We start from the raw sequence: 27,490 nt of genomic DNA on the forward strand, positions 1-27,490 counted from the left end.
ACAGATGCTTTATTTATCCCCTTTGGGAAATTCAGACATTTAAAAAAAGCACATACAGCATCATAGTTTAAGGTGAAAGAAGATGCCTAAAAACTCTGAAAGGAAAGGCTGTAAAAAACACTCTTACAAATACATGCTTGTGATGACTTTTTAAATGCATAAATAATAGATTTTAAGAGTCGTGCTTGTGTGCTGCTGCGAGACTGGAAAAATCATCAAAAGCCTTTATTTGAAATATTAGTCAAGATGCTCAGTTTTTAAGACACCAAATACTGCATGTCTTAACTTAAAGGTTGGCTGTAAGGAAAGCAGCATGAGATGACAGCACTCTTAAAGGAATACTTCAACATTTTGAGAAATAATTTTGCAGAGTTTTTCTGACTTTTCTGTCTGTTAGATAAAACTGGAAACTCTTTTTTGAGAGCAAAAAAATGAAAATAGAGGAAGAAAAAAGAAGATAACAGCAAGGCTGATGGTCAATGGTAGATGATATCAGTGTGCTTACATCATACAAGTTTCTCTACTGCTATCAGTGTATCTTTGCAGCTTTTTTCACAGACAAACCCAAATTGCCAAAGAGTCTCACGATGAGTCCTCTCTTCCCGTTTTCAACCATCTTCATTCACCCTGCAAGTTCTCAGACAGCACCCCGCAGTGTTTCATCTATTAACTGCCACACATGCAAACACACAGGCATGGACAGGGCCGTAGCTTCCACTGTGAGGGGTTTATAATGACATGAAGAGGAGTTCACCTTCTACAAATTCATCTATTTAACACGTTGGCTTTTGAGAATGATTGAGGTATTTTTTTAGACTACATTTGACTGATTTTAAGGGAAAAAAAATAGAAAATGAAATTAAAATCATAGGAATTTAGTTTTCTCCAACAGTTACAAACCACCAGGCATCACATAGGGAGATATGATTTACAGGAAATGCATTTGAAACTGTTAATTAAATAGAGTAAAGTTGTACAGTGTTGAAATTTCTTTAAATACGCAGATTTTTTTTTTTTTTTTTACAGAATTTGTTTCGCAGTTTATCAGAATTTTCTGTCATGATTTGGATTTATAATCTGAGTATTTCTAAAATCCTGGGCTTTTCTCTCTCTCAATAATCAAAACTGAAACTCTACAAGTGATGAAAAGTTCAAATTAGTATTCGCAAACAGGCTTTTTTCATAGAACACATTTTGACATGTTATAGTTGGAACAACACAGGGTATGAAAAATACAAAAATAATGATGCTTCACTTTCAGGGTGCTGCTGGTGGCTCACAGTCACACCGGTACATTTAAACAGAACAGAGTGTTTAATGCTCTTAGTAATGCCTACGGTTTTCCTACAATGATGAGTCACAATATCTGCTATTAAGATGACCATGGAAATTCGCAGCAACATGACACATGTACAGTAATGACTTACAGTATGACCTGAAGCTTTATGTGGGGTTACAAATGCTATTATTTAATTCTAAATTAAGCTGTGGGTAACAGTAACTGTGAGTAACATGTTCTTGCCAACATCTGAATGTAGTAACAACTTAAAGTAGGTGTGAAAAATCTATTTAAAAACTGTAGAAAATTACATACAATTATAACAAAATTCTTCTGTGAAAGCAATAAATATCCTAAAAAAGCAGAAAATCTTTCAGATAGATAGATACTTTATTTATCCCCTAGGGGAAATTCATGTAAGTAGCTGTTTGTGTAAGACTTCATTGTTTTGAGTCAGGACTGTGGCTTCACTGAAAGTCATCAGACAGTTGTGAAACTACGTCAATGATGTAATTGCTTTCTCTTTTCCAAACTTAGATTAATGACTCATAAAAACTTAAAATTGTACCGGAACAGTATTAAACTTGATATTGAATATGTCAGTGAGAACAGGGATTTAGGAATTTGTCATACATTACATCAATAAATGAGGAGTATTTCTAAATGGGAAATTATAGTGTAACAGACCTTAAAGGGTAAACCCTTAATTGTGATTAATCATTTTAACAACAACAATGGTTAAAACACAAACAGGTGGGCTGTTTATTTTAAATTCTTAATGGCTTTATGTCTGTGCAATGTTTAATTAGTTAAAATAAATGTAAGAAATCCAGGCTTTGTTTTTTAAAATAACTTTGCTTGGCTCATATTAAATAATTCAAAAACATGGAGGATAAACAAGAACATCATAAATATGTTGTATGTTTCATGAAAACTCATCTCTTTTCTGTGAATTAATAGAGTTAATACAGTATCAACAGTAATCCAAAAAGAGTTTCACTCATTTAAATTCTCATAATGTTTGTTCAATTGCTCCCATTACCGATTAATTAACAGATTATTTTATAAATCAATTGTTTAATATACCATCGATGTACGTTCGATTGTTTTTTAAACGTCCCGCCGTTAAGTGTGTGTGTTCTCGCGATATTTGGGCAACAGCGCCCCCTTGTTTGTGTGTGGAAAAGCGACGGGAGGTATCAGGAATGCTCCGCGGCTAATGATAGCAAGGTTAACGAATAGGGATTTAATTCACTTTCGGTCTTATCTGACACTCCGGGGGTCTACCAGAAGCTGCAGGAGGACTTAATTTTGTCGATACCCTCATTTTTTCCTGCTACATTCCCACCGAGGCGAGCAGCGAGAGCGAGAGACCCCCGCTAATCCCGAGAAGTGGGAAGCGGCCTGCTTTCTTAGCCGGCTTCCCGGTCCAGCTCAGGCGGCTAGCACTGTCACCAGAGCCCGGTGCTTCCGCTGGCTTATTTTTCTCTACACCGAAAGAAGCATCGGAGCTTTGAAATTATTTTTGTTTTAATAACCACCGCTTGTCTTTGACCTATTTCTATCCACATCGACCCGCAGCTGTCGACGTTTCTCACCAAAGAGGACCATTTCAAACCGGGGCGGCCTGTTTTGTTTTCGAGCCGCCATGAATCTCCGCGAACAATAACACAGCCGTAACGAGCCTGCTGGGGCTGCACCGCCGAGCGAAATAAGAGACACGGATGCCTCTGTGTGGGGTAATAAATGCACCGTGTGATACCAGCTCTGGACCGGCGTGAACACCCGGGGCGAGCATGCATGTGGACTATGGAATATCGGGGGGAAAAGCATTGCAGACCGGAGCACTTTGTCACGAAAGCCCCCGTTTAAATTTCGGAGCTGCTGCTGCTAGCTAACCAGCTGTAAGTAACGTTAAAAGGCCACTGGTGGAGGAAAGGGCGCCACACGATGCTTTGTCTAATCACAACTCACGGATTGTATGGAAACAAACCGAACCGACTTGGGTGAACCGACGTTTTTATGCATGGTTGGCCTCCCCGTGAATGCAGTTAATAATCGCTCCTATCGGAAGCAGCAGTGCTTTTAGAGCTGGGGCGCATTGGGGATGGATTGGATGTGACTGGGGGATGAGTAACCTCGATTGCTCTGTGCACAGACTGCTATATATGTGGGATTTACCGACTGGGAACTGAAACCGTTACATCCATCTATGCTCTCTTCAAAGCCACCAGACTCCCTTGACAAAAACACTAATTTTACCTCACACAACACTGGAGTTGCGGCTAGTTTGTGTTATTGCGCGGCTTTGGTGTTTTAACGTATTCGTACAAATTAACGGACCGGACCGGACTGGGGCCCCGGGCCAGGCAGCTGAGATGAACCCGGTGAATGCGACCTCTCTCTACGTGTCCGCGAGCCGTTCGGTGCTGCAGTGCGACCCCCGAGACCCCCGGGCCCTCGCGGAGCTCTGCAAGCTGCTGCCGTTTTTCCGACAGTCCCTGTCCTGCTTGGTCTGCGGTAAGTGTTTAGTTGTTATTTTTTATTTTTTATTTGATAATGTGCCAGTGTGAACGTGTGTTTTTGGGAGAGGTTTTCGGTAACGTGCGTTGTTGTCAGCTGTGCTCGCAGTGGGAACGAGCCTTTAAATAATGCTGCTTTCAAGTACAATCGGAAATATCTGAATTAACTCAGTACCTATCAAAAGTAAGATTAAAAAAAGTTATTTTCATGATTAAAACTTTTCAGTACAATTTAATGAAATCAGATAAAAGTACGTAGATTCCCATGGAATAAAATACATAACAAAAATAGCATAATAGTCAAACTACAAAATAAAGCACAGATTGTAAAATAAAACTTGAGAGTAACACTGATATATGTTTTTTAATAACGTTATCAAAATATGTATTGTTAAAGAATAAAAGAATAAAACAACAGTATAGTAGTGCTACAGGTTATATAATATATATGGGATAATACATAAGTTGCATACAAATTAATAAAAATATCTGAAATTGCTATTCTGCATAATGAGTACTTATAATACTACTCTATCTTTACTTAAGTGTTGAAAGTTGAATGTTTGATAAGGAGAAGAGTCACAGCAGATGTGCACAGTGGTGTATTCAAATTATATGAGGGTGCTTGACATGCAGAATCTGCACAACCCCTGTTTTTTTTTGGTTTTGTTTTTTTGTTTTTTGATACCTGAATTTTTTTCTAGGTGAGACGTGCAGAGAATTTTGCCTGGGACGGATACATTTATTAAGATTTATTGCTTTTACCTTTTTATGCATGCTGGTGCATGAATAAAAGAAAAATATGAGCAGCTTTTATATACACTTAAATCCATCTGAATTCAAGTCTTGTTTATGAAAATCTGTAAGCGCCGTGTCCGAAGCGCAGTGAATGCATCATCAGCCACAGCTACACCCATCGTGACACACCCCCCTCTGTGTGCTGTTTGGCAGCATCGGGGCGTTTCTCTGTTTATCATGTTGAATAGCAGTGTTTCCACATACTGGATGTTATGCACCTAATCTCTTCCTCACACTCTTTATCCCTAGAAGATTTTTTTCTTCCAGGCAAAAAGTAGAATAGATATGAAAAAGTAAATCAAGTGGAGAACAAGGTGAAATATTGTTTGTCTACTTTAGGAAACAATCTTGTTTTACAATGTTGAAAAACATTTTTTTTTTCAAGCCAGTGGCTGTAACTGTACAAGATAAAATTGGCTGTGATTCAATTTGTTTTCTGTGGTTTGTCTGTTGGTGGTAGGTTGTAAATAATATTTTGATTTATTATGGTTGGATATTTAATGCATGGTTTTCACTTCTCATACATAATGCAGCAGCTCTCTCTTAGCCATAGTGAGTGGATATACCGCGCTTTGTGTTTCATGTTGTTTTGTGCCTCTACAGAGGAAGCTTTTTCCAAGTTGTCAGTAAATGGAAAGATATTTGGATTATATTTGAATTATTGATGTTATATTTCATATTGCCCCGACTCGGTGTGAGTCAAAGGTGATATATATATATATACTTACAGATAACCTCCTCCATCTCCACTGTATAAATAATAGATCAGTGTGAAAGCAGTCCATACATTGTGTTAAATATAGACTCTCTGCAGTTATGTGGGATTTATCGGACAGAGTGTGTAAGCTTGGTTGTTTCTTATGAATGGACCTTCATCCTCTCTTCCTATCCGCAGCTGCACTCCCTAGTGATCAGCGTTGCTAAGGAAGCTCCTCTCAAAGAGCGGTTGTCATCCAGTCTGGCAAGTTGCCAGGCACCACTCAGGTTTACAAATACATATCGGTTCAGGAAGCTACTGAGGAAACAGTAGTTTGTAAATCATAAGAAAAAACGTGAGAAGCCATGACCATAGTTTATCAGGGACATGGATGTGCTTGGATACTTCAGCCCGATAAGAGGTTTGTTGCAGTGTTTACATTGACAAGCTGTTCTGCTTTTTCTGGATCCCGTGAAAGTCTGTTAATTAATCATCAGTGTGAGCTGATCTGATGTGTTCCTGTGAAATGTGTCATGTATTAATATTTCCTGTTTGCTCTCTTTACTCTTATCATCAGGTAACTTGCTGCAGGACCCCATCGCTCCCACCGACTCGTCATGTCAGCATTACGTCTGTCGAGGCTGTAAGGGTCAGAGGATGCAGCTGAAGCCGTCCTGTAGTTGGTGTAAAGACTATTCCCGCTTTGAGGAAAACAGGCAGCTCTCCTTGCTTGTCCACTGTTACAGGAAGCTCTGTCTCTACATCACACAGTCGCCACTCGCCCCGCACATAGCCAGCGCTGCCAGTGACTCGCCGGACCTCCAGGCCATCCTCAACGAGGGCCTCACGTTGGCCGAGAGCGAGCCAGAGGCGGAGGACATTTCAGATTCAGTCGGGCCGTCACAAACAGCCTCCACCTCTGACGTCGTCCAGCCCAGCGAGGCTCCTCCTACAAAGGAGCTGAAGGGGGAGGAGCCGAGCCCCGTGAGCATTAACGGACTGCATGATTGTAACGGCCTGGTCAGTTCGGACACTCTGCAACCCATCACCATAGAAACAGGTGGAGGTGTTGCTAAGCAGGAGAGCTTCTCGGGGGAGATCCCGGTGTGTGTGAGTGTCACGGGGACTGGGGAGGCGGGGCTTTGTGACATCAGCACTTTTGGGGATGAACTAAAACATGGAGGGGGGCCATTGTTGTTGAGTGTTGAGGAGGTGCTCAGGACTCTGGAGACGGACCCTGACCCCACACCCGAGCCCAACCCCCAGCCAGACTGCCCCCCCTCTGTACCTCAGTCTAGCCTCAACGGGTCTCACTGCCCATCAGGGCCGGACTCCTCCCGCCTCATCCCCTCCCTCCCCCCAGAGAACAGCACTCGTCCCCTCCAGCCTCACCCTCAGCCATCCTTGCAGCCCCCCCCTCAGCCCTCCACAGTCGTCCCTCGTGTCCCCCCTCGGTGCCACCGCAAACGTTCCCGTTCAGAAAGCGACAGCGAGAAAGTGCAACCCCTCCCCATCTCCAGCCTCCTACGAGGGCCTCCCCTCGGTGCCAACAGCTCCCCCCACCACCCTAACCCTGGTGCCACCACCAAACAGGAGCCTAAATTTCCTGCAGCCCCGCCCCACCCCCACCTGGCCCCGGTGCCTAACGGTGGACCCCCTAAAGTGGGCAAGGCTGTGCTCGTCTCCAACAAGGCACTGAAAAAGACTGTGGAGCATCACGGGGCCACTAAGAAGGCTTATACCAAGGCCAGACAAGGGGTCCCCAAGCCCCGCGCACAGCCCCGTGACCGGGTGCCCCCACACCCCCACGCACACCCGCTGACACACCCACCCAGCCCCTCGAAGCCACTGTATAAAAAGCCTGTGGAGAAGAAGGGCTGCAAGTGCGGCCGAGCCACACAGAACCCCTCCGTGTTGACCTGTAGGGGGCAGCGCTGCCCCTGCTACTCCAACCGCAAGGTGAGAACACTAGTGACCCTAAACACGTTTACCTGAGCTTGTGTTTGTTTACATTGCAACATGTTTTTATGGCTGATTGGTTTCTCTGGGAGTGAAGCGTGGGGTTGAAACATTGTTGACTCGGTCATAAAGAGAGTGAGGGAAGTTCCTCCTCTAAGCAGTTGATGAAACAATCTATTTGTCCTGTGTAAACGCTGGATGACGTGCGATGTTGTCATTATTGATTAAAGCGTTTTGTTATTGATTGTTGTGCTAGGCGTGTCTGGACTGTATCTGCCGCGGCTGCCAGAACTCCTACATGGCCAACGGAGAGAAGAAGCTGGAGGCCTTCGCCGTGCCGGAGAAAGCTCTGGAACAAACCCGACTCACGCTGGGAATCAACCTCACCAGTATCACCGCGGCGGCCCTCCGCAGCCCGGCCACCAGCTCCCCTGGCAACACCCTCCTCAACGTCACCGCGGCCACGGGGGCGCCCGTCACCGCCACCTTCCTGTCGGGGGCGGGGCACGACAACAGGGGCTTTGACGATTCGCTGGAGATGCGGTTTGACTGTTGAGGTCCCGCCCCTCCTGTGATCAGTCGTCACGCACATTCCCCGCCCCGCCGGCTGGGCGTTATCCATCGGGTCGTGCCAGGGACCTGCAGTGGCGGAGCCAGAACAAGGCAGCTACAGTGACAGGCGGTAGTGAGGGTCACCAGCTGAAGCTGAGGGTTTGCCCTCCGTCCATCGCCCGAAACTGCACCATGCTTGTGGTCTCGCATTACAGATGCAGCGTGGAAGAGAAGAAGGAAAAAGAAAGAGGAGATGTAGCGTTACTGTATGTGCAGCGATTTCATTTCAGCGGGGATAGAGTTTCTTTTCTTTTGTTTTCTTCTCTACTGTGGGTAAAATGTGTAGAGCATGTTGTGTAGCAAAGTCGGGAGTGTCGACCACGGTCACACGCCTCCGTGTGTGTGTGTGTGTGTGTGCGAGCATGTGAGTGTGTATGTATGAAGGGAAGGGTTTGGTTTGGAGATGAACCTTTATTAGCAGGAACGGAGACATCATCATTATCGCCACCATCATCATCATCATCATCAGAGACTGGTGTAATTTATATAAAAGAAAGAACTTTTTGTACATGGACTTCCCAGTTTCCATATAAGAAGACATTTTATGAAATATTTTATAAGTTACATTCAAAGCAATGGAAGCCAGTGCAGGGGGCGGAGCTGCTTTCAACCAGAATATTTTCCCACACGTGAACGGTAGATTGTGTTTTGTAAACTGTAGACGACCAGAAGTAAAAACATGACACGATACAAACCTGAACGTAAACATTAAATGATCCAGTCGCTCTTATCTTTAAGGATGTGAATTTAACACCACCAGCCAAATGTCAGGTCTGTTGAGTGTTAACACGCCGTGACACCCAAACATCATGCTAAGATGTTGTTGCATACAAAAAAAAGAAAAAACAAAACCATATATTTAAGTGGTTAAATGGTGAATTTTGTGTGTTTAAATATATCAAGGTTGCGAGATAACCTGTCGATCATTTGTGTGTCCTTGTATTAAGCACTTTTCTCACTTTTTCACACACACACACATCTTCAAACCACCATATTATACCGACCTGTTGTCACCTGTGTTAAATGCTCTGGTTGACCGCAGGCCCCCCGCACGCTGTTTTCACAGGTTTTTGGTTTCTGAAAGCTACACACATGCTGCTAAACACAACAAAGGACTCAAGAAGGAGAGCACATGTTTTCCTTGTCTTTTGTTCAATTTTTTTTTAATAAGTTTTGTTAACAACATTTGCAGTATTTATTGGACGTCTCCTACCGCAGGCTACGTGCCGGGCTTCAGTTTGACCTACTCTGCCTGTCAAGTCTGTCGATCCAGTCTGGACTGTTTCTGTCTCGGTTAATTTGCTGTCTTCTTCTTAGTGTTAGTTTCTGGTGTCTCCAAACTTTTTTGTTTTTGTTTTTTTTGTTTTTTTTTTTTGTTCTCCCTCGGGGCATTTAAATACCTGTAATATAACTGTAACATATTTCCACAAAAAAGAAAGAAAATCAAAAACTTACAAAGTGTTATGTGATTATTTGTTTTCTGTCTCGCTGTCGTCTGAAGCCGTATCTCTCTGCAGTTTTCTGAGGAGCCACAGTGTGTTGTTGCTTCTTCCTGCACCACTGAGGATCGACACTAGAGGGCGGCACAGAGCTTCATGTTGCAGCGTTTACAACACACCAGCAGGGGGCAGGACACCCCCTGTCAATGTGCAGTACTCTACAACAATCCCCATCAGGTGGACCGGTGTTTCTGTCCTTTGGGCTCCCTGCAGCCTCACTTTTATTATTTTGAGTGACTGAACGAAACGAATGTCTCAGCTCTGCCAAAATAATAAATAATAATAATAATAATCGATTTCAATCACAAAGTAAAAAGTGTAATTTAATTTTAAGTCAGATATTTGACAGTCCAGAGAGAAAAGCTCCAGATCAGATGAGACTGATCCTGATTCTGAATAAGTCAGGTGGTTTCAGGCGCAGGATTCCCTCTGCTATAATCTGGTTTTGGCAAACTGCAGCGCTCTAAAAAATTTATGTTGCGTAACTGTTTTAAAGTTCAGCTTTAGTCACCAAAAGTTTCCACTGACCTTGCTTTCTGGTTTCCTTTTATTTAGTCCATCGATCTGTCATGCAACTCACAGAGCACCGTCGATACTAAATACACAAAACATCAAATAGTTTATTAAAATAGTTTTGACAAAGACAAATATAAACGATGATACTGTAAGTACAAAATAAACACATTTTTTCATGTGTCTTTGTAAAATTGATTTTAAATAAACTTTAGGTTCATGACTGAATAAAGGACTACATAAGGAAATCAGAAACAACCTGTTGAAGCTGAAAAAGTTTGGTGAATAAATCGTGATGGAACTGCTGTTTTTTTTTCTTTGTTTTTTTGTTTTACAGTGTCTTTATTTCACATATTTACAGACAAAAACATTTTTATATTTACATTCACATTAGTTTTGATCTACTTGGTAAAAAATATTTTTTTTTGTTCTGTTCAGATTATTGTACAGTTTCATGTTTTTGGTGCCTTCCAGATGTTCCACGCTCCAGCTGACGACGACCGGCAGCTGCAGGTGGATGTTTTCCTGTTGTTCCACATGGAGGTCGAATTAAAGGTACAGTCTGATTTCACATCACTGATCAGGTGTAAAAGGAAAAACAACAACAAAAAAAAAACACCATCAGACCGCAACAACCAGCAGATTACTGTCACTACTTTCACAACAAGGAGCTCAAACACGACACTGTTCAAATAAACCACACCCATCCACTTTACTACACATCTGGTCCTGAAGCCAGTTGCACCAAACACCCTACATTAAGATTTTCCTTAAAGTCTGAGTTCAGGTGTCCGTAAAATAAAAACAGTTGCACAATAAACCCTTAAGGTTTCCTTAAAATGTTCACTTAAGTTTTTAAGATTTTCTCCTTTTACTTTAGGAATCACTTAAACCAGCGATTTTTAACTTTTTGAATTTTAATTCTGTAAAATCTCCTTCACTCCTGCAAGTGCCTTAACTTTTTTCCTTAACTTCTAATTCTGTGCAACACCCTTCAGTAGCTCCCTCAGCTGAGGAAACATCAAACCTTAAGTGCCATACTTATGTTGAGAACTTAAGGTGTTTTGTGCAACCGGCCTCTGGAGTGTAAATTAGTTGCTGTAATTTTTGTAGATACCAAAACTAAAACAACCACTTAGAAAAAAAAAAAAATCTATACATTCAAAGCAAAAACAAGAAATTAAGGAGAAAAAAGTCACGTTTCATATTTACATAAATGCTACAGTGAATGCTGCATTCATGTCACACCGTTAAAAACAATGATGTTTAGTTTCTGAACCTTAATTACAAAAATAAAACGTCTTTCTGTTTCGTCTGTTCTATTTTTGAATTGTTCACTTTTGTTTGTTTTTCTCAAACAAGATCTGGATGCATCAGTGAATATAACTGAAGAACTTGGAACAGTCTTTATGACCAATACAAAAGGTATTTAAACATCACTTATCAGATTAATATGAAACTTTCATCACATGACAACGGGTGTCTCGTAACTCCATGAGCTGATAACGACCACGAGATGCTAAATGAACCTTTTGTCAAATCCATTTCCTATGGATCAATAATGAACCTTCACATGAAGTCACTGATGCCTCCAGCTCTCCTTCAGTCAATTATAATCAATAATTTAGCTTTATATGTTCTCGGGCATCAGTGGATTTGCTGCAGTTTTCATTACACCACGTGGAAGACGGCAGAGCTGCGAAAGAAAAACCCCCCCCGATATTTCTGCTGTTTGGATGCTGATGTGAAGGATGTTTTCCACGTCGGCAGGTCACATCTGCGCTTAATCCAACGTGACACGGCGGCCCAAGAATACCAGCCGTTAGCAGGCATTAAATACACCACTTGGAGAGCGCTTTGCGGCGGAGGAAAGACTGACAGCAGCGGGAGAGACTCTGATGCTGCCGCCAACGAAAACACAGGCAGCAGGGTTTTGAAATTTTTTACTTCAGAACTCACAAAGGAGGAGGGTGATGAAGTTACACCTTCTGTCTTCCAGTGTGGTCGTCAACATGGGCAACTTCTCTCACTCTGACTGTGTCTGAAAGGCCTTTAATTGTCTCCACCCTCGTGTTTGACATCTTACAGAGGGACAATTAAGACTCCTAATTTTCAGGCCAATTAGAAGAATTAAAAATTAAAAACAACACAAATTATAAGCACAATATTTACATCTTGAAACACAATCACTTAAGGCAGATGATCAGTAAATACCATCTGAGAAGAGTTTCACACAAACTGTTCTTAGAGGCGGTTTTTTTCTGCAAAGAAGAAAACACTTAATAACAAATAATATAATTAATACAGAGTAAACTACTGTTGTTTTCCTGTAGGTGGCGCAGGTTTGCTCGTGTATATCTGAGCCGACCCGACAGCTCCCCCGTGCGGAGAATCCGGAAGGTGAGTTTGCCGAATTTGTGGAATTTCTTTTAAAAGATGCTTCACATCTAATTTTAAAAAATGCATTCTGGTGTGTGGAATGTACCACCACTTCCCACATAAATGGTACATTCCTAGTCACATGACTGCTGTGTGTGGCACAAACCTGGGAGACATCATGGGACATCAGCTAATGCTGCTTGTCGTTTCGAGCAAAAACAAGTCAATTTAGGGTTTGGAGTTTGGGGTTCTCTCACGCCAGCTTCGAGGTCCTGTAAATACGACCATATGTCTACTGCACATGTTGCGTGCATATGTATGTTTCTAATGTGAGACATGAACATTTAAAGGTTACGAAATATCCCTTTTGGGACAATAAAAATTATCATTGTAAGCGAGGAAAAGCCAAAGTGATCGGCGGCCGTGTGGATTTAGAAACAGCCTGTGGTTTGAAGGAGAATGGGGAGAATTGTGCAAACGAACAGATGCAGACCACAACCAGGAATCGGAGAATGATCTTTGTATCAACTGAGCCGCGAAAAAACAAATTTATAGGTTGTAGGTGCAACCATTAAAGGGGTGACTGAGCGGCTGAGATGACGTCAGCCTCAAAGAAATGTTTGTGGAACGAAACCGTCTCAGCAGAAAACTCTTTTTTTTTAGTGACAAGTTCAAATCTTAAATCCACGTCAGTCTTTTGTCCCTTCTTCACCCATAAAACCAGTGTTGTCAGATATTTCCGGTTGTTTCAGTTTTTCACTTCACGGGCGCAATCATCAGGGGACGTTTATGATCAACTCACACTTTATAAAACACGAATCACGTCTGCAGATCTGAGAGATTTCCTGCGTCTGATTCTCTAGCTGATGAGAAAAGCGCCAAAGAAGCTGCTCTTCTCGTCCATGTCCACAGCAGAGGCGTTCGTCACGGTGACAAACAGGCGGTCGCCGGCGCTGAGCGGGAACAGCCCCCCCTGGTGGGCGGAGTGCAGAGAGAACTGGGAGCCCCGGGACCAGCAGGAAGTCCGACTCGTCTTCATCAGCAGGATGGGAACCGGGTAGGAGCTCACCTGCAGGGGAGAGGAAGAGGTGAGAGAGAGAACGCAGATAGAACGAGGCGTTCGTGTGCAGTTGGAGAGGTGGATGCTGGGAATTTGTTGGGAATAAAATCATATATGTTAACAACAAATATTTTTTTGTAATATAAGATTTTTGAATTTGTTTGATTAGGGAATTTTACAGTTAAAAATTTACTCATCAGTTCCCCCTAGTGGACTAATTATGTCATAACAATGACTTTATATCTAAATTACCTCAAAAATAAATATGTTTTACATTCGTGTTCTGACAATTTCTCATTTGCAGTGTCGACTGACATTAACTCTGCCACCACTTTACCTGTGACAAGCTAATGTCGTCACCAGGTCGCTCTAACTAACAGCACAACTTTTATAAACTTTATGTTGCGACTGGACGTCAGCTTTGGTCCGTACTGCGACAGACGAACCCCGGACGACTTCACACATACAGATGCTGACTTTGTTAAAACATCGTCTTCAATTAAGTTTCATTAAAACAACATTTCGGCTTCATGTCTTAGTAAGTCCTTGAAGGCACCATCTGCGATCCATATTAGAAGGAAAGCTTTGCAGCAGCATCAAAGTTCAAAACATCAGAATGTTAATTCTCTTCATTACACAAACAAAGCAGCAACTTAACTCTAAGCTAATGGTTTTATAATTCTGTGACCATGAGTCATTTAAATGGTCAAAAATTATTAACTGGACTTTAATTCTTGAATATTAATATTTTCCTTCCACTTTCCTCCAAACAACAAATGCAAGACGACTTTTCACCTGATGTAATCCGTCTGCTGTCGCTGGTTTTATTTGAGGCACGTGATGATACATCGAGTAATATCTAGTTTTTTCCTGACAAAGCAGAGAGAGACTGTGTTTGGATGTTTGCTGTGAGGTGACACACGCTCACTGTCTGGACTCGTGTTAGTCACTTCACATTTCATTTGTCTCACTCTAAAGACACAAACGTCCCTCAGATACCGTCCCGCTGTGAATCATCAGTCTGTGGTTTTTCAGTGCAACAAAAACTAATATATAGAAGAAAAAATAATAAACTCGCAGACGTGTCCTCGTGCCTGGAGGTCAAAACAACGTCGTATTTCCTGTCTGTCTCTCCACAGACGGCCTGATGCAGAAATTTTAAACGACTTGTGTTGAAACCAGATTCAGATTCTCACCTTTTTATAGACGTACTGCAGCAGGGGCCTCCCTCTGTCCTCCGCCTCCTCCTCGTCCTCACCCTCCTCCTCCAGGGAGTGGGTGTGTCTGAAGTAGGTCTGGGCGTAGACGTAGTAGAGGCCGGGCTGCGGCACCACCAGCTCCCCGTCCACCAGCTGGACGTCCTGGAGGAAGGCCAGCCCCTTCTGCCCCTCCCACCACGAGATCTTCTGGCCCTGAACTCGACGCCCCGTCGAGACAGGAGCTGCGTAAAACCAAACACATTCAGATTAAAATCAATTAAAAACACAGAAGGTGGGGGTTTTATATGGAAGCTCTTTGCCACCAAGAAAAGAAAAGAAAATAGATGAATGGTAGGAATAATAAAAACATACATTTATGGTATATTTAAGTCAAATTTGTGACTTTTTATGTTTAAGAAATAAGAAGTTAGGGATGATAAAAATAAAATCAGAAGATGTTTTTCATTCAAGTCTTAATTATAACTTTGTAAGTCGATACTATTATTAGATAGTAAGAAAATAAAAATATTATTATCTAATAATTTTGACAATTTTGATTTAACATAAGTATTTTTTATTTTTTATCATTCCTGTTTTTTCTTTTCCTGGCACAAACAGATTTCCATAGACTTCCACAGCTTTGTAATAACATAATGTAGAATATTTAAATCTTTTTTTTATTTATCCTTTATTACAAAGGTTCATTTATGCAGATGCAACGTTTTCAGTCCGTTGAGCTTTTTCAAATAAGATTCAGAACAAATTAAAATCACTAAAACTGAACTGCGGTTCTGTGCAGGCGGATTCAATTTAAAAAGTAATTTTGCTCTGTGTTCCTTGAGGATTCCCTGAATGAAACACAAACAAACACAAAACAATAAAATTATCACAGATCACTTTAAAACCCTCAGACGAGCTCCTCGCATTCAGACACTGTTGTTTGAGGTTACGGGTCATTTTCTCACCTCCTCCCTCTCGCTCCAGTTTGGGCACGAAGCTGCCGGTGACGTGCGCCGCCACTTTGGGGCGAGGTGAAGCCCTGTCCTCCATCACCAGTGAGGGCAGCACCCGAGATACCTCATCTAATATGGAAAAATAAAAACAATAAACCAATGAACGAATATTACACCGACACAGGAACTAGACTCATATCTGCTCTGTCTTGCTACACAGCAACTTCTTCTTGTTCAATTGATTATTGATTAATTTGTATGTTATAGTTTGTTTTTCTCACCTCTTACTGCCGAGGAAATCTGCCTCTGGTAGCGCTGAGACAGAGACTGCAAGGAAAACAGTAGAGTCCATTTATTAAAGATTGCATTAATGCATTTCTGAGCCTCATGCCTCCAAAAAAACAAAACGTTAAACGTTGACAAAGGAAAGTCAGAAATCTGTTCCTGGAGCGTCCGTAGAGAAGCGCTGTAAATCCGAAAATGAATAAAACACACACAAAAAAACATACATAACATTCACCACAAGAGCCTTGAGCTCAGACCACGTCCCTGCCAAGCGGCCATTATTTGACTTTGGCCCTGAGATTCTGCTGACATGCGGATCGGGAAGTTTGCCCCGGTGAATAAAAAGGAGTCTTCACGTTCACGTCGCGTAACAGATCCGTCCCTGGTAATCGACCCCTCTCTCCCTTCCTCGTATTTTACATTCCTTCACCCAATTAATTGGCTCCAAAAGATGCAACTACTGCCAAACTGATGACAGACATTTTCTTTGTAAAACCGGATTCTGGATGTATGTGTGTGTGTGTGTGTGTGTGTGTGTGTGTGTGTCAGTTTGAATTCAGGAGGGGGGGGGAGAAAAGACATATTTCTAAGTATAAATTTATGGGGTTTTTTTTGTTAATAGCAATAAATGTTTCACCAGTGCCGCTGCAGTTCTCACTGGTTACCAGAAGAGGTTAATGGTTTCTCCTTCTCAGCAATAAATGAGAAGACAGGGAAAGAAAACAGCACATTTATGAATTCAGTCAGTGTGAACAAGAATTTATGGGCAGTGTAATGACTCTCAGATTTGAGTTTTCTCTGAAGTTTTGACATGGCTTTTGGATGAAACGGAACATGAGGCAAGACTTTTGTTTTGAAGGCGGGAATCAAAGGAAGACCTGGAAAAAACAAAAAACAAGCCATAATCAAAATGTTGCAAACATATGGGAGGAACAACACATACGCACAAGCTCCAACAACGTTAGACAACATTTAATTCAATTAAAAACACAACACCACTTCACGAAACGACACTAAATCAATCTGGGTTTTTCCTCATAATTATTTGTTGTCCTCATAAGAAACTTTAAATGATATTTCTTTTCATGTATGCTAATATTTATCCCTGTAGTGCTAGTATTTATGACATTATTTCTAAAGGCATTACCTCTAATTTAGAGCCAGATCTTTTACTTTCTCTTCCTTGGCACAAAGCTGAACCTCTGCAGCTGTGACTGTCAATCCTCAAGATATTTCAGCTAAAAACACAAATGTCAACCTTCGTGGCGGCACTGGAGGAAAAGTCTGAGGATGAATCATACGATCATGAATATCTGAACAAAATGTGGTTCCAAATCCATGAAGTACATGATGAGATATTTCATGAAGAACGACCATTTCAAATCATAATATCTGCCAACGCAAGTGTAATATGATTTTTTTCTTTTTTGCATATCCTGCTGCCCTACTTTGTAATATTTTGCAGCATCACAGATATCAGCTGTTTATGGGGATATTGGCTGGTTTAGGGTTGACTATTGATTATTTTATTGTTGTGACTACTCCTGTGTTTTTTTTCTTTGGCTTCATAGTTTATAGTAATTTGATTTTTATCAGGATCTTTAAATGTAGATTCACTGTGTCCTGAGGTAAAAGCACAAAAACAGTGTTCTGGCTGAAAATGTCCCTGGCATCATGTTTATGCTCTGAACTAAATTTAATCGGGCAGCTGAGTCAGAAAATACCCAAAGTCAGAGGAGGAGGAGGAGGAGGAGGAGGAGGAGAGGGGAGCAAAAACAAACAATATGTACAAATAGCAAGTAAAGGAAGAAGAATAAGTGCGTGTGTGTGTGTGTGTGTGTGTGTGTGTGTGTGTGTGTGTGTGTGTGTGTGTTTAAGCAGGGCAGGTGAATGCATTCCTGTGCTGATTAAACCCCACAGGATCACGTCCAGCTATGAAGGAGCTCATTGTGCATCTGCAGACGGTGCTTTGGATCATTTCAGAGCTCAGATCTACAGAACAGGAAGTCCCTCGTAATGATAATAATGATAATAATAATAATGATAATAATGATAATGACTTTGTGATCCGCCATGCTTACAAGGACCTAGTGTCCTCACAAGTCACTTTGAAGCCTCGCCCTTACTTCGGTATTTAGTTCAAGGTCAGAACCTGTTTATCATCAAAGGGACGTTAAAGTCTGAGGCTGATCATAGTTTATATTTTATTTGTTGAAAGACCAAATCCAGAGACACAGTGAGACTCAGTGACGTGTTTTTAATAGTTTCTGGAAACATTGGCGCTCTCCGGCTCAGAGGAAGAAGATATATGAGGTTTATTAATGGACACGTTCAGTGTTAGTTTTGTTCTTTTTTTGTGACTTTTGTTTATAATAAGACAAATATAGAACGTATCCGCCACTAACAGGAGAAATCATCTGGCGTTTGGATCCGAGCGCACTCTGCATATATCAGTAAAAACCACAAATATTGCTGTCATCTTAACGATTATCATGCTGCTGTTATGATACACAGGTGTGCGCACCTTTTCCTGCAGCAGCAGCAGCATGAGCAGGAATTCACATTTATCAGGCAGGAAGTTGGAGAGAGCTCTTCTGTCAGTGTGAGAAATGGTCTGTCAACAGTTTGTAAAGGCTTCCACAAGATGCAGCTCTGCGACGGAGACGGGAAACGTTACTCCGACGCACGAAAGATGGAAAGAAAGAGTCGAGAATGATAGAAAATGAGGTCAAAGGGTCAACGCCGCTTATTTTACACATCAAAGCTTGTGTAGAGGTGTTGGGGAGGAAGTTGTTTAAAGCCTGTGTGAAATGTCCTCGAGTGATGTCACTCGAGTCGGCGTCTGTCAGGTCTGAAGTTTGAAAAGTTAAAAAGTTAGAAGTTGGAGTTAGAAAGATGCCGTTGCTAGCATAAAACACCCAAATATCACTGACTGAACTGCCAGCAGCTGGGTTGCATTGTGGGTAATGTAGGCGCCAGGTTTTGACAGGGAAGAAGAAAGTGTGAATAAATTTAGTTAAATGGATTAAATGGACTTCGAGCAGCTACTAACCACCTCTTCTCAATAAATGTCAATAAACTAATATTCACAAACGCTCGTCCTAATTTTCCAGAGCAGAGTGTGACGTCTTCACATTGCTTCTTTCATCTGACCACCCACACAAAACCAAAGATATTCAGTCGACTGTCACATAAAACTTCCTGAATTTCCCCTAGGGGATAAATAAAGTCTCTATTTATCTATTTATCCATCTACCTCTCTATCAAACAGATACACATTCACACTTCAGAAGCAGGAAGCAGGAAGTTTTATATTTTTGCTGAAAAAACATCTAATCGATTATGAAAAGAATCAAATTCTTCAGCTTCAACTTTCCTCTTTCCCTGAGAAACCCAGTGACGTGAGGCGGATGTAATCATGAAGGGAAAACTCCCTGTTGTAAAATAAAAAAAAAAAAGATTACATAAGAGACACTATGTATAATAATCGATCAGGAAAGCTGCTTCATCATTTGCTTCTTTGGCCTCCGCAGCTGAAGTGTGGGGGGATTAGAAATGTTTCCAAAGTGCAGTGGGTGGGGAGTTTTTGATCCAGTGCAGGCTGGGAGGGAAAACTGGAGCTTTGAGAGCCAGAGATCTCAGCAGCTGGCCAGATAATCACTGAGTCATTAATACTGATCAGGAAACACGGGTCATTTCATGCTGTATGCATGAAGTTAAGACTTGAGGTTTTGAAGGTGAAGTTTGGTGTGTGTTTCAAGTTACCTTCTCGATGAGCAGGTGAAGCTGCTGAGTGACCTGCCAGCACGGATCCCCTCGCACGGCCGTGATGCTCTGCAGGTCGGAGCCCGTCAGACATGAGACGCTGCTCCTGGCAAACGTCTCCTTCATCTGCACAGAGCGAAAAAAACGTCACGGAGTCACAATCAAACAATTAGACCCAACATCTCCTTTCACTTCCTGTCAAACACGTCTGCCGGAGGTATGACTGACTTTCCTTTTGTTTGTGTGTAAACAGCGACTGTGGAAATTCCCGCCGTCCTTTATGGCAGAAGAAATGTCTTTAACTTAAACCTGAGTCAACATATTTCCCTGACCTCTGACCCCTTTCCTCCTCTTTGCTTTCTTGTGTGTGTTTATGTTTAATTTCTCCATATATTGCTGCTGCATCTCCTCCGGGTTAATGATTAATTCCTGTAAACACAGACTGAGAGTTGTCTTGGCCTGAATCCAGGTAACCAGAGGACTCTGGCTTCACCAAATAAGCACAGTGAGTTCAACACACACACACACACACACACACACACACATACGTGCAAGCTCTGTAAAAACTTCTTCCTGATAATCACAGATAATCATAAAAAATAGCTGCAATTCACCTCTGCAGCTGCCAGTGCTCGTTACTTCCTTGTCCTCTCTGTTTCTGTGTTTGCAAATTAAGAGAAGAGGAAAAGTGTGTGCACGAAGTTGCATTGCGCAGAACGGACTTATTTTAATGTGAGGGGAATATACTGTACAGTGTGTGGCCTGGTTTGTGCTCTGGAGCGCAGCAGCGGAACCGATGCGCATAAAAACGAGTTCAAAACGTTTTTCCAAAAAGTGTCAACGCTCAATTACGCACTAAAAGTCTATAATAATCACAAAGTACTGTTCAAGGTCATTTAGTTTAAATTTCATGCGTCTGCATCAGAACCCAGAACAAGTCCGCGCCCGCCTCGCGGTGCGCACGGCAGAGCGATGCGTAAAAGCCTCCGCGCGTCCCCGGTTTGTCAGTCCGAACCTCTGGCTGTTTTCTTACCGAGTTGAGAGCCGTGGTGAAGTGCAGCACGGTGATGGTGACGACCACAGTCTGCAGCAGAACCGCCAGCAGCAGCAGGACCCCGAGTTTCGGACCGGAGCCCGTCATAACGACAGACCGCCGACCGGTACCGGACCAGCGCCGTCCCGTCGCGTTCCCAGACTTCCAGAGCAAGAACAATGGCAGAGAGTTGACTCCTTCACTTCTACCCTCCCCGTCCCCTGCACACAGGAGGAGGAGGAGGAGGAGGACGAGGAGGAGGAGGGGGCGGGGCCGACGTGAAGAACAAGAGCTTTTTCCCTCTTTGAATTTCTCCTGGAGACATTATTGTTCCATTTTTGCGCTGAAAAAACACAGATATGCTTCTATAGTTTATTGTGAAGGCGCATATCATGAGTGTAGATCTGAGCCCCGAGCCGCACTGTGAGAAAAACACCTTTTACATCACAGTTAATGGTTTGAAACGTGAGTGGCACAGCAGCTGAATTCTGACACGTATTAAGATGTTACAGAGTTTAAAGTCACTTATATTAAATCCCCATGAGATAAGTTTATAGATTTTGTTTCACTAAACAGCATCACACCGATTTGGGTTATATAACCAAAGGGTCTCTCAAAGGGCAAAAACCTCTCTTCAAAGGCCTTGGCCTCTCCGACTTATCTGTCACTGTGGACTGATTCAGACCACATGCAGCCAAGATGTCAGGTTGTTCGAATAAAAAAGAAAACTTAACTGATGTTCCTGGCGTTTCTCTCTTCACTATTTTATCTGTTTTGGCTCCAGATCTCTCAACCTTTCATCTCATCATTTATTGTGCATCCATCATGTTTCTGTCTGAGGTGAAATGTTCAAGAAAAAAAGAAAAAAAAGGCTTAGAAGGACAGAAATGGATTTTAAAAAAGGTGTTTGTGAGTTTATATTAGTGAGGAAATATATTGGAAGCTGATGGATTTCTGCTTATTATGAAGCTGCATGACAAACACATGATGTTGTCACTCCAGATTCTCGCCCCCCTGTTGAGAGATAAACCACATAGTTAAAGAAATTCAACGTTGCCGTTTAACTTTCAAAAAAAGTTGCAAGATTTACATTTAACCTCCGTCAGTGGAAATAAAACACAGTTAAAACTGACATTTGTTGACATGAGTCTCTTTCTCTTCTGCCTTTTATGTTTTTTGACATAATCCGATTCGACAAACTTGTGTGTAAAGAGCAAAAAACACACACGCTATCCGAAATGATTAACTCTGAAAGGGAAGGTGATCGGCAAGTCACAAAAACAACTTTGCAATATATTTGAGAAGGAGAAAGTTAAACACATGCTGATACTTCACACCCACTAAACTCAGAGTGTGAACTGCTGGCCGTCAATTCAGGTTCCCAAGGGCCAGCTGGGATATATATAAGAAGTCTTTTATTCCCTACAGGCACTGAACACAACATGACTGCTATTTATTAGTATTTATTTATTTAACCTGTCTCCTGCTACCTGCTCATTTCATATGTAGATAGATAGATAGATACTTTATTTATCCCCTGAATATGGTGTGTTTTGTTATGTGGTTTGTATTTATTTGTTATCGTACTTTCTTTGGGAGAGGCTGAAGACAAATTTCCACTGAGAATATAATCAATCAATCAATGATTTAAAATAAACACTAAACGGTTTGAAAGCTTTAAAAACTGGAGATTCAGATGGACAGATCAGAAATGAGTTTATATGCTAAAGATAGTGTCATTACGCATCTGTTTTTCATACCACGATATATTAAACACCTCTGTGATGCAGTTACACTTCTGTTTTTTAGAAATTCAGAAACTGCTCTTCTCTTAAATGACTTATGGTTGTGATCATGACGTCCTCTTGGCATCTGCAGTGGTTCACTTCTGTATTGGTATCGCTGATTCTAGGCCAGCTACAAATCGGTTTTCACTTGCGGAGTCCCCCAAGGCTCGATGCTTGGTCCAGTCTTCTTCGTTTACATGTTTCCTCTTGGCGGAGATAATATCAGTTTCTATTTTATGCAGATGATACTCAGATTTATCTAAACAGCGACCCTGAAAAGACCCGACAGCACACGGCCAACCTTCTGCACTGTCTACATGATATCCATAAGTGGAGGTCACAAAGTCTCCACCGGCTAAACACTGGTAAGACAGAGACTTTAAGTACAGGTCAAGAAAGTGCAAACAAGCAAATTTAAAACATTCTCTCTCCACTGTCTCGTTCCATAACTCGGCATTGCAGAAATCTTTGTGTCATCTTTGATCATAACCTCTCCTTAGATAAACATGTAAACTCCATTATTCAATCCTGTTTTCACTCAGTTCTGAAACCTTTCAAGGATTTCTTTCTGCTAAAAAATCTGGAAATTGTTATTTGTGCTTTCATAACCACTCAATTTGACTCCTGTAATTCCCTGCTCTCTGGCATCGGAAAAAAAAAGCTCTTTCCCGCCTCCATCTCGTGACCACATTTCACCGACCCTGGCTTCTCTCCACTGGCTACCTGTTGATTTTAGAATCGATTTCAAGATTTTATTGATTACTTGCCCCAAGATTTCCATCAGATTTGCTACCGTTCCTTCCCGCTCCCTCTGATCATCAGGTCTGGATTGATAAACAAAGGTGATGGAAGCAGTCAGGGCTTCTAGACTTTGGAAGGACTTATTCTATGTTTTGGAAAGTGCTGTATCAATAAATTAGTCTATGTATCATAATAGAAGACTGTATCCATGTTTCCCGAAGCGGTCACTGCAGGCATCCTCCCAGAATTCAACATAGTGCAACGGAAACATCTATTGTATGTTCATAGAACGGCACATAGGTTTTTTCTGTCTGAAAGTTGCGCAACGGTATCGTCACTTGAACGACTCTTTACATCTTTCCCGCTCTTTTTGACGCCAGGTTTCTCACTTTACCTTCAAATGTGACCGTTTTGAAACAATCTATACACACTTCTGGCATCAGACGACTTCAGATAACGCGTCATGCGAATATTCTGCTTCAAGTACACCCAGACTTTTACGTTTCAGTTGCCCATTAAATTCCTGTAGAGTGTCGCTAATGAATCATTGTACAAGCAGCTCATTCAAGAGACAGAGGAAACATCTTCTGAGTTTCTGTAAGTGTCTCTTCTCAGCCTGTTCAGCTTTTCCTGTTCATTTTAACTCCCCAATTCTTCTTTGATTTATTGCGAATTGAAGTACATCACTTCCTGTGAGTCAGAGAGTTTTTCACAGGAAAAGACCTTCCTGACACTGCATGTTTCAAACAGCAAATTCAGCAGATTCAGTCGCTGTCTTTTCACTATTGTTATTGACATCTCCTTCATCCCTGTATCTACACAAACATCCAATTTGTAGATATTTTTTTTATAGCCACGCTGGCTTTAAACACCTTCCTGAACATGCTGCTGCTTCCTGGTGAAACCTTTGTATCTTATTAAAAAAAAACACGTCGATTCTTTTACGACTTTTGAAAATTAGCTTTGTTTTTTAAGACCACCCAGGCGTTTTAGAGCAAATCAAAGGAAACACAAATATCTGCTCCAGTCAGACAAAAACAAAAGAGAACCAGACTTGAATTAGAAAGTTTGCACGGAGTCAGCAGCGACGTCTTCTTTCCCCCTGACATTAAGTGCAACGGTCAGTGTAATGAAAAGCCCCGGTCATGTTATTATCAGCGTATTGTTATGCAGCGAGGCGGGCTGAGCCTATAAATGGATCTCGGGCCTGTTGGCTCGTTCCTGCATCTGCAACATCTGGCCTCAATCTGGCTCCTACGCCCCGCCATCCCCCGGGAGACGCTCTCCGCTTAGGTTTCACTCCCCTCCATCGGCATGTCTGAAGGGCCTGCTGGGGGTAACTCTGTGTGTGTGTGTGTGTGTGTGTGTGTGTGTGTGTGTGTGTGTGTGTGTGTGTGTGTGTGTGTGTGTGTGTGTGATCGAGAGCACTGAGAATATGTGAAGGTCAAGATTGTCCATGAGAGCATCCTCACTACAGAGAGAGAGGCATAATTATTCGGTCTTTCGGGGGCTTGAATTTGTTTTAACCCTCAAATGAATTTTTACCTTCTGAGGACGAGTTGTTTGTCCAGAAGTGGAATTTGAATCGTCTTAATCTGACTGTGTAAAAAGATTTCAGTCCCCCCCGTGTGATCACTACAGACTCGAACACACACACACACACACACACACACACACTCTGAGTGTATTTCTGAATGGCAGCCAAGTTTTGATAGGGATACAAAGAGGAGAGCTGACCAACTCCCCCGCAAAGTCGACTCCCTCCCTCCCTCCTCGCCTCCCAAACTTCGTCTTTAAGCCCCCCCCCCCCCCTTCACTCTCCCTCTCTCCCTCTCTTTCTTTGTTTCCATCTGCCTCCTTCTGTCCGTCTGTCTTTACATTTATGTCTTTTCCTCGAGTCATCTCTTTAAATCTCAATCTCTCTATCTCCTCCTTGTTCCTGGTCTCTCTCTCTCTCTCTCTCTCTCTCTCTCTCTCTGTCTCTCCCTCTCTCTCTGAAGTTCAGCTAGTGGCGCTAATAAAGAAGTAGAGCACTGCCAGGGGAGGTGGTACGAGGTTTACGAGCTGTGCTCACATTTTTCACAGAAAAACAGCTTTTGTGCAACACCTATCCTGTTATTATATATGTGTTGTGTCTTTGTTACACTGATACATGCAACATGCTGCGATTACCTGTTTGAGTTGAGTTTTCTGCATGGACTGGGTGAAATATCAGCCTTTAGACTGTCTGTAAACTCCATCAGAACCGTTTGTCAGATGGTCAAGTAGCTTTGGAAACCCCCTCCTCCGACACCTTTACGGCCTCGGCATTGGACGGGCCGTGTCCAACGGTTTCTAAAAGCCGCCAAAAAACTATAATTTGGCAGCAATCCACACTTATGAGGAGATGATGTGAAAAAAGTGAACAGTTTCTGTCACGTTTGACCGTCTGAGGCCATTATCCCCATATTTAAACAACATTGCTTTTAAATATGGATGGTGTTTTTGGTGCTGATTCTCCATCAGGTGTTATTAAACCATCGCAGAAGAAGACAGTAACAAGATGATGTAATTAAAACGGTGAAAGAGTGAAAAGAAAATGTAGAAAACATTTTGTTGCTTGTAATAATTTAAGGAACATTACTCTTCTCATTGCTCCACAAAGATGTGATTTTCATCTGCTGCAATTTTTCGTCTCTTCGGTGGATATTTTAATCAGATGCTTCATATACATTGTGATTTATTTGCTAAGTCTGTTTCCTTTGCACTTTGCCTGTAATTTAAGCTTGCCAATACACCAACTCCTCCACCTCAACCAAGCGTAGACACTTTGAGATTTCTTCGAATTTCTGACGTTTCCACTCAAAATACACATAAAACCATTTGGAGGATGGAAACCCACCTTATAACAGCTGGATTTTCACTCCACCTTCCAGGTTGGCCATGTGGAACGGCTATAAACACTTCTGTCCTCTGACGTGGTCGGACAGACCAACGCACAAACTAGTTTTTTTTATCATAACACAACATTTATCTCCCCATGTTTGGTATAATAACAGTTTGTCATGTTTTAACTCTTAGTAAGGCTCCAGTTGTAGCCTGCGGGTCTTCGCAGAAACATTTTGTCTAGAAATCAGAGCAGATCATGAGATATGGTTATAAAAAATGGTCATAAAAGTTATAAATTTATTTTAAGTGTTTGGAAATGATGCTCCCACAGATTCTCCCAACCCCAAAGAATCCTGCTCTGAGCGAAGCAGCACAAGAAACTCTTTTTCTGCTCTAAAGTGTAATCTTTCATAATGTACGAAGAAACACAACAGAGGATTTGTATGTAACAATATACACTATCTTCTGCGTCTATAAAACTATAAAACATGGTTTAATGTAAAGAAAGGAAAACATTTTACTAACAAATCATTAAAAAAAAAAACATTCTAAACATAGTAATTTATATTTTTCTCTCTAATACTCAGCTCAAACAAGCTTTATTGTCCTCTTGTAAAAAACGAGCCCATAGGTCGTTTGTGTAGCGGGTTATTATGACCCACAGTTACGTTTTGTTGCTAGGAGACATGTAGCGGTTGGAGTAATTATGAGTGGAGCAAAGGGAAAAACGCGGTGACGTAGTATAAAGAGAGACACAGTCCACGTCAGGAGGAGGTTGTAGTGGCTGGACGAATATGACGCAGGAGAGTGGTGATCGATTCTCATGCGGAAGTATGAGTTTATGTTGATTCTATTAACCATGGCCGTCCGTTGTTATTATTGTAACCATGACAACAAAGATCGTCTAATGTTGAGGGAGTGCTTATCCAAATCACGATCTTTTCCAAAACTCTAAGGAAGCCACGACCGTTATTGTAGTAACCATGGCGACGATCGCTGCGCCGCTCTCGGTTACAGTCGCTGTGTTTATTATGGTGACCATGACAACGAGGTCCCGTACGCTTGCCGCCGTAGGGGGCGCTATTTCAGGAGACACTCAGGGGAAAAAAGCGATATATATGGTTGTTCAGGTTAATTAATTAATTAGGTTAATATTCACAACCTTTTATTTTATTTGTTTATGCTTCATTTGTGAATATTAGTTGTTTCTAACAGGATCCTAGTTTTTCTTTTAAAGTGTTCTTGAAGTTTCTTACATCTGTTCTTGTTGCTGTGAGACTTGAATTTCACTGTGTGAGTTTATTTTATCTTAACACTGTCAAATCAGTGTGTGTGTGTGTGTGTGTGTGTGTGTGTGTGTGTGTCAACTTAATTGTAGTGTTTATGGAACTAGATCATTAAGATAAACATACAAATTAATTGTGAAAACTAATATGTTCTGAGTCTGAGTTTCCCCTGTCTCTTTCTGAGTGCTTGCCAAGGTAAACACCCTCCTAACAAACACACACACACACACACACACATAATACCATATTTATTTC

At 41.8% G+C, this 27,490-nt stretch overlaps 2 protein-coding genes across 2 annotated transcripts; one reads left to right on the top strand and one right to left on the bottom strand.

Annotated features, from left to right (window-relative positions):
* The first annotated feature begins 2,485 nt into the window (after positions 1 to 2,485).
* Positions 2,486 to 9,288, top strand: LOC111238291 (E3 ubiquitin-protein ligase MSL2-like). Its single transcript, XM_022767723.1, has 3 exons — positions 2,486 to 3,799; positions 5,874 to 7,255; positions 7,512 to 9,288. Exons 1-3 carry the CDS (start codon positions 3,658 to 3,660, stop codon positions 7,809 to 7,811), a joined length of 1,824 nt encoding a protein of 607 aa, XP_022623444.1. The 5' UTR covers positions 2,486 to 3,657; the 3' UTR covers positions 7,812 to 9,288.
* Positions 9,289 to 10,266: 978 nt separating this feature from the next.
* LOC111238292 (tumor necrosis factor ligand superfamily member 10-like) lies at positions 10,267 to 20,724 on the bottom strand. The gene is made up of 6 exons (XM_022767724.1): positions 20,554 to 20,724; positions 19,521 to 19,646; positions 15,752 to 15,797; positions 15,483 to 15,599; positions 14,515 to 14,759; positions 10,267 to 13,327 (listed from the first exon to the last, which is right to left on the bottom strand). Exons 1-6 carry the CDS (start codon positions 20,659 to 20,661, stop codon positions 13,118 to 13,120), a joined length of 852 nt encoding a protein of 283 aa, XP_022623445.1. The 5' UTR covers positions 20,662 to 20,724; the 3' UTR covers positions 10,267 to 13,117.
* Positions 20,725 to 27,490: the final 6,766 nt, after the last annotated feature.

This window comes from Seriola dumerili, unplaced genomic scaffold (assembly GCF_002260705.1).
Source record: "Seriola dumerili isolate Sdu_G_001 unplaced genomic scaffold, Sdu_1.0 BDQW01001298.1, whole genome shotgun sequence".
Lineage (NCBI taxonomy): Eukaryota > Metazoa > Chordata > Actinopteri > Carangiformes > Carangidae > Seriola > Seriola dumerili.

Bases quoted from the DNA above. Each gene is read 5' to 3' on its own strand.
- LOC111238292 (XM_022767724.1), bottom strand. From the start codon at position 20,661: ATGACGGGCTCCGGTCCGAAACTCGGGGTCCTGCTGCTGCTGGCGGTT. The intron at 15,798-19,520 runs GTAACTTGAAAC...TTTTCCTTGCAG, and splicing joins TTCACCTGCTCATCGAGAAG to TCTCTGTCTCAGCGCTACCA. The intron at 15,600-15,751 runs GTGAGAAAAACA...TTTCCATATTAG, and splicing joins GATTTCCTCGGCAGTAAGAG to ATGAGGTATCTCGGGTGCTG.
- LOC111238291 (XM_022767723.1), top strand. From the start codon at position 3,658: ATGAACCCGGTGAATGCGACCTCTCTCTACGTGTCCGCGAGCCGTTCG. The intron at 3,800-5,873 runs GTAAGTGTTTAG...TCTTATCATCAG, and splicing joins CCTGTCCTGCTTGGTCTGCG to GTAACTTGCTGCAGGACCCC. The intron at 7,256-7,511 runs GTGAGAACACTA...TTGTTGTGCTAG, and splicing joins CCTGCTACTCCAACCGCAAG to GCGTGTCTGGACTGTATCTG.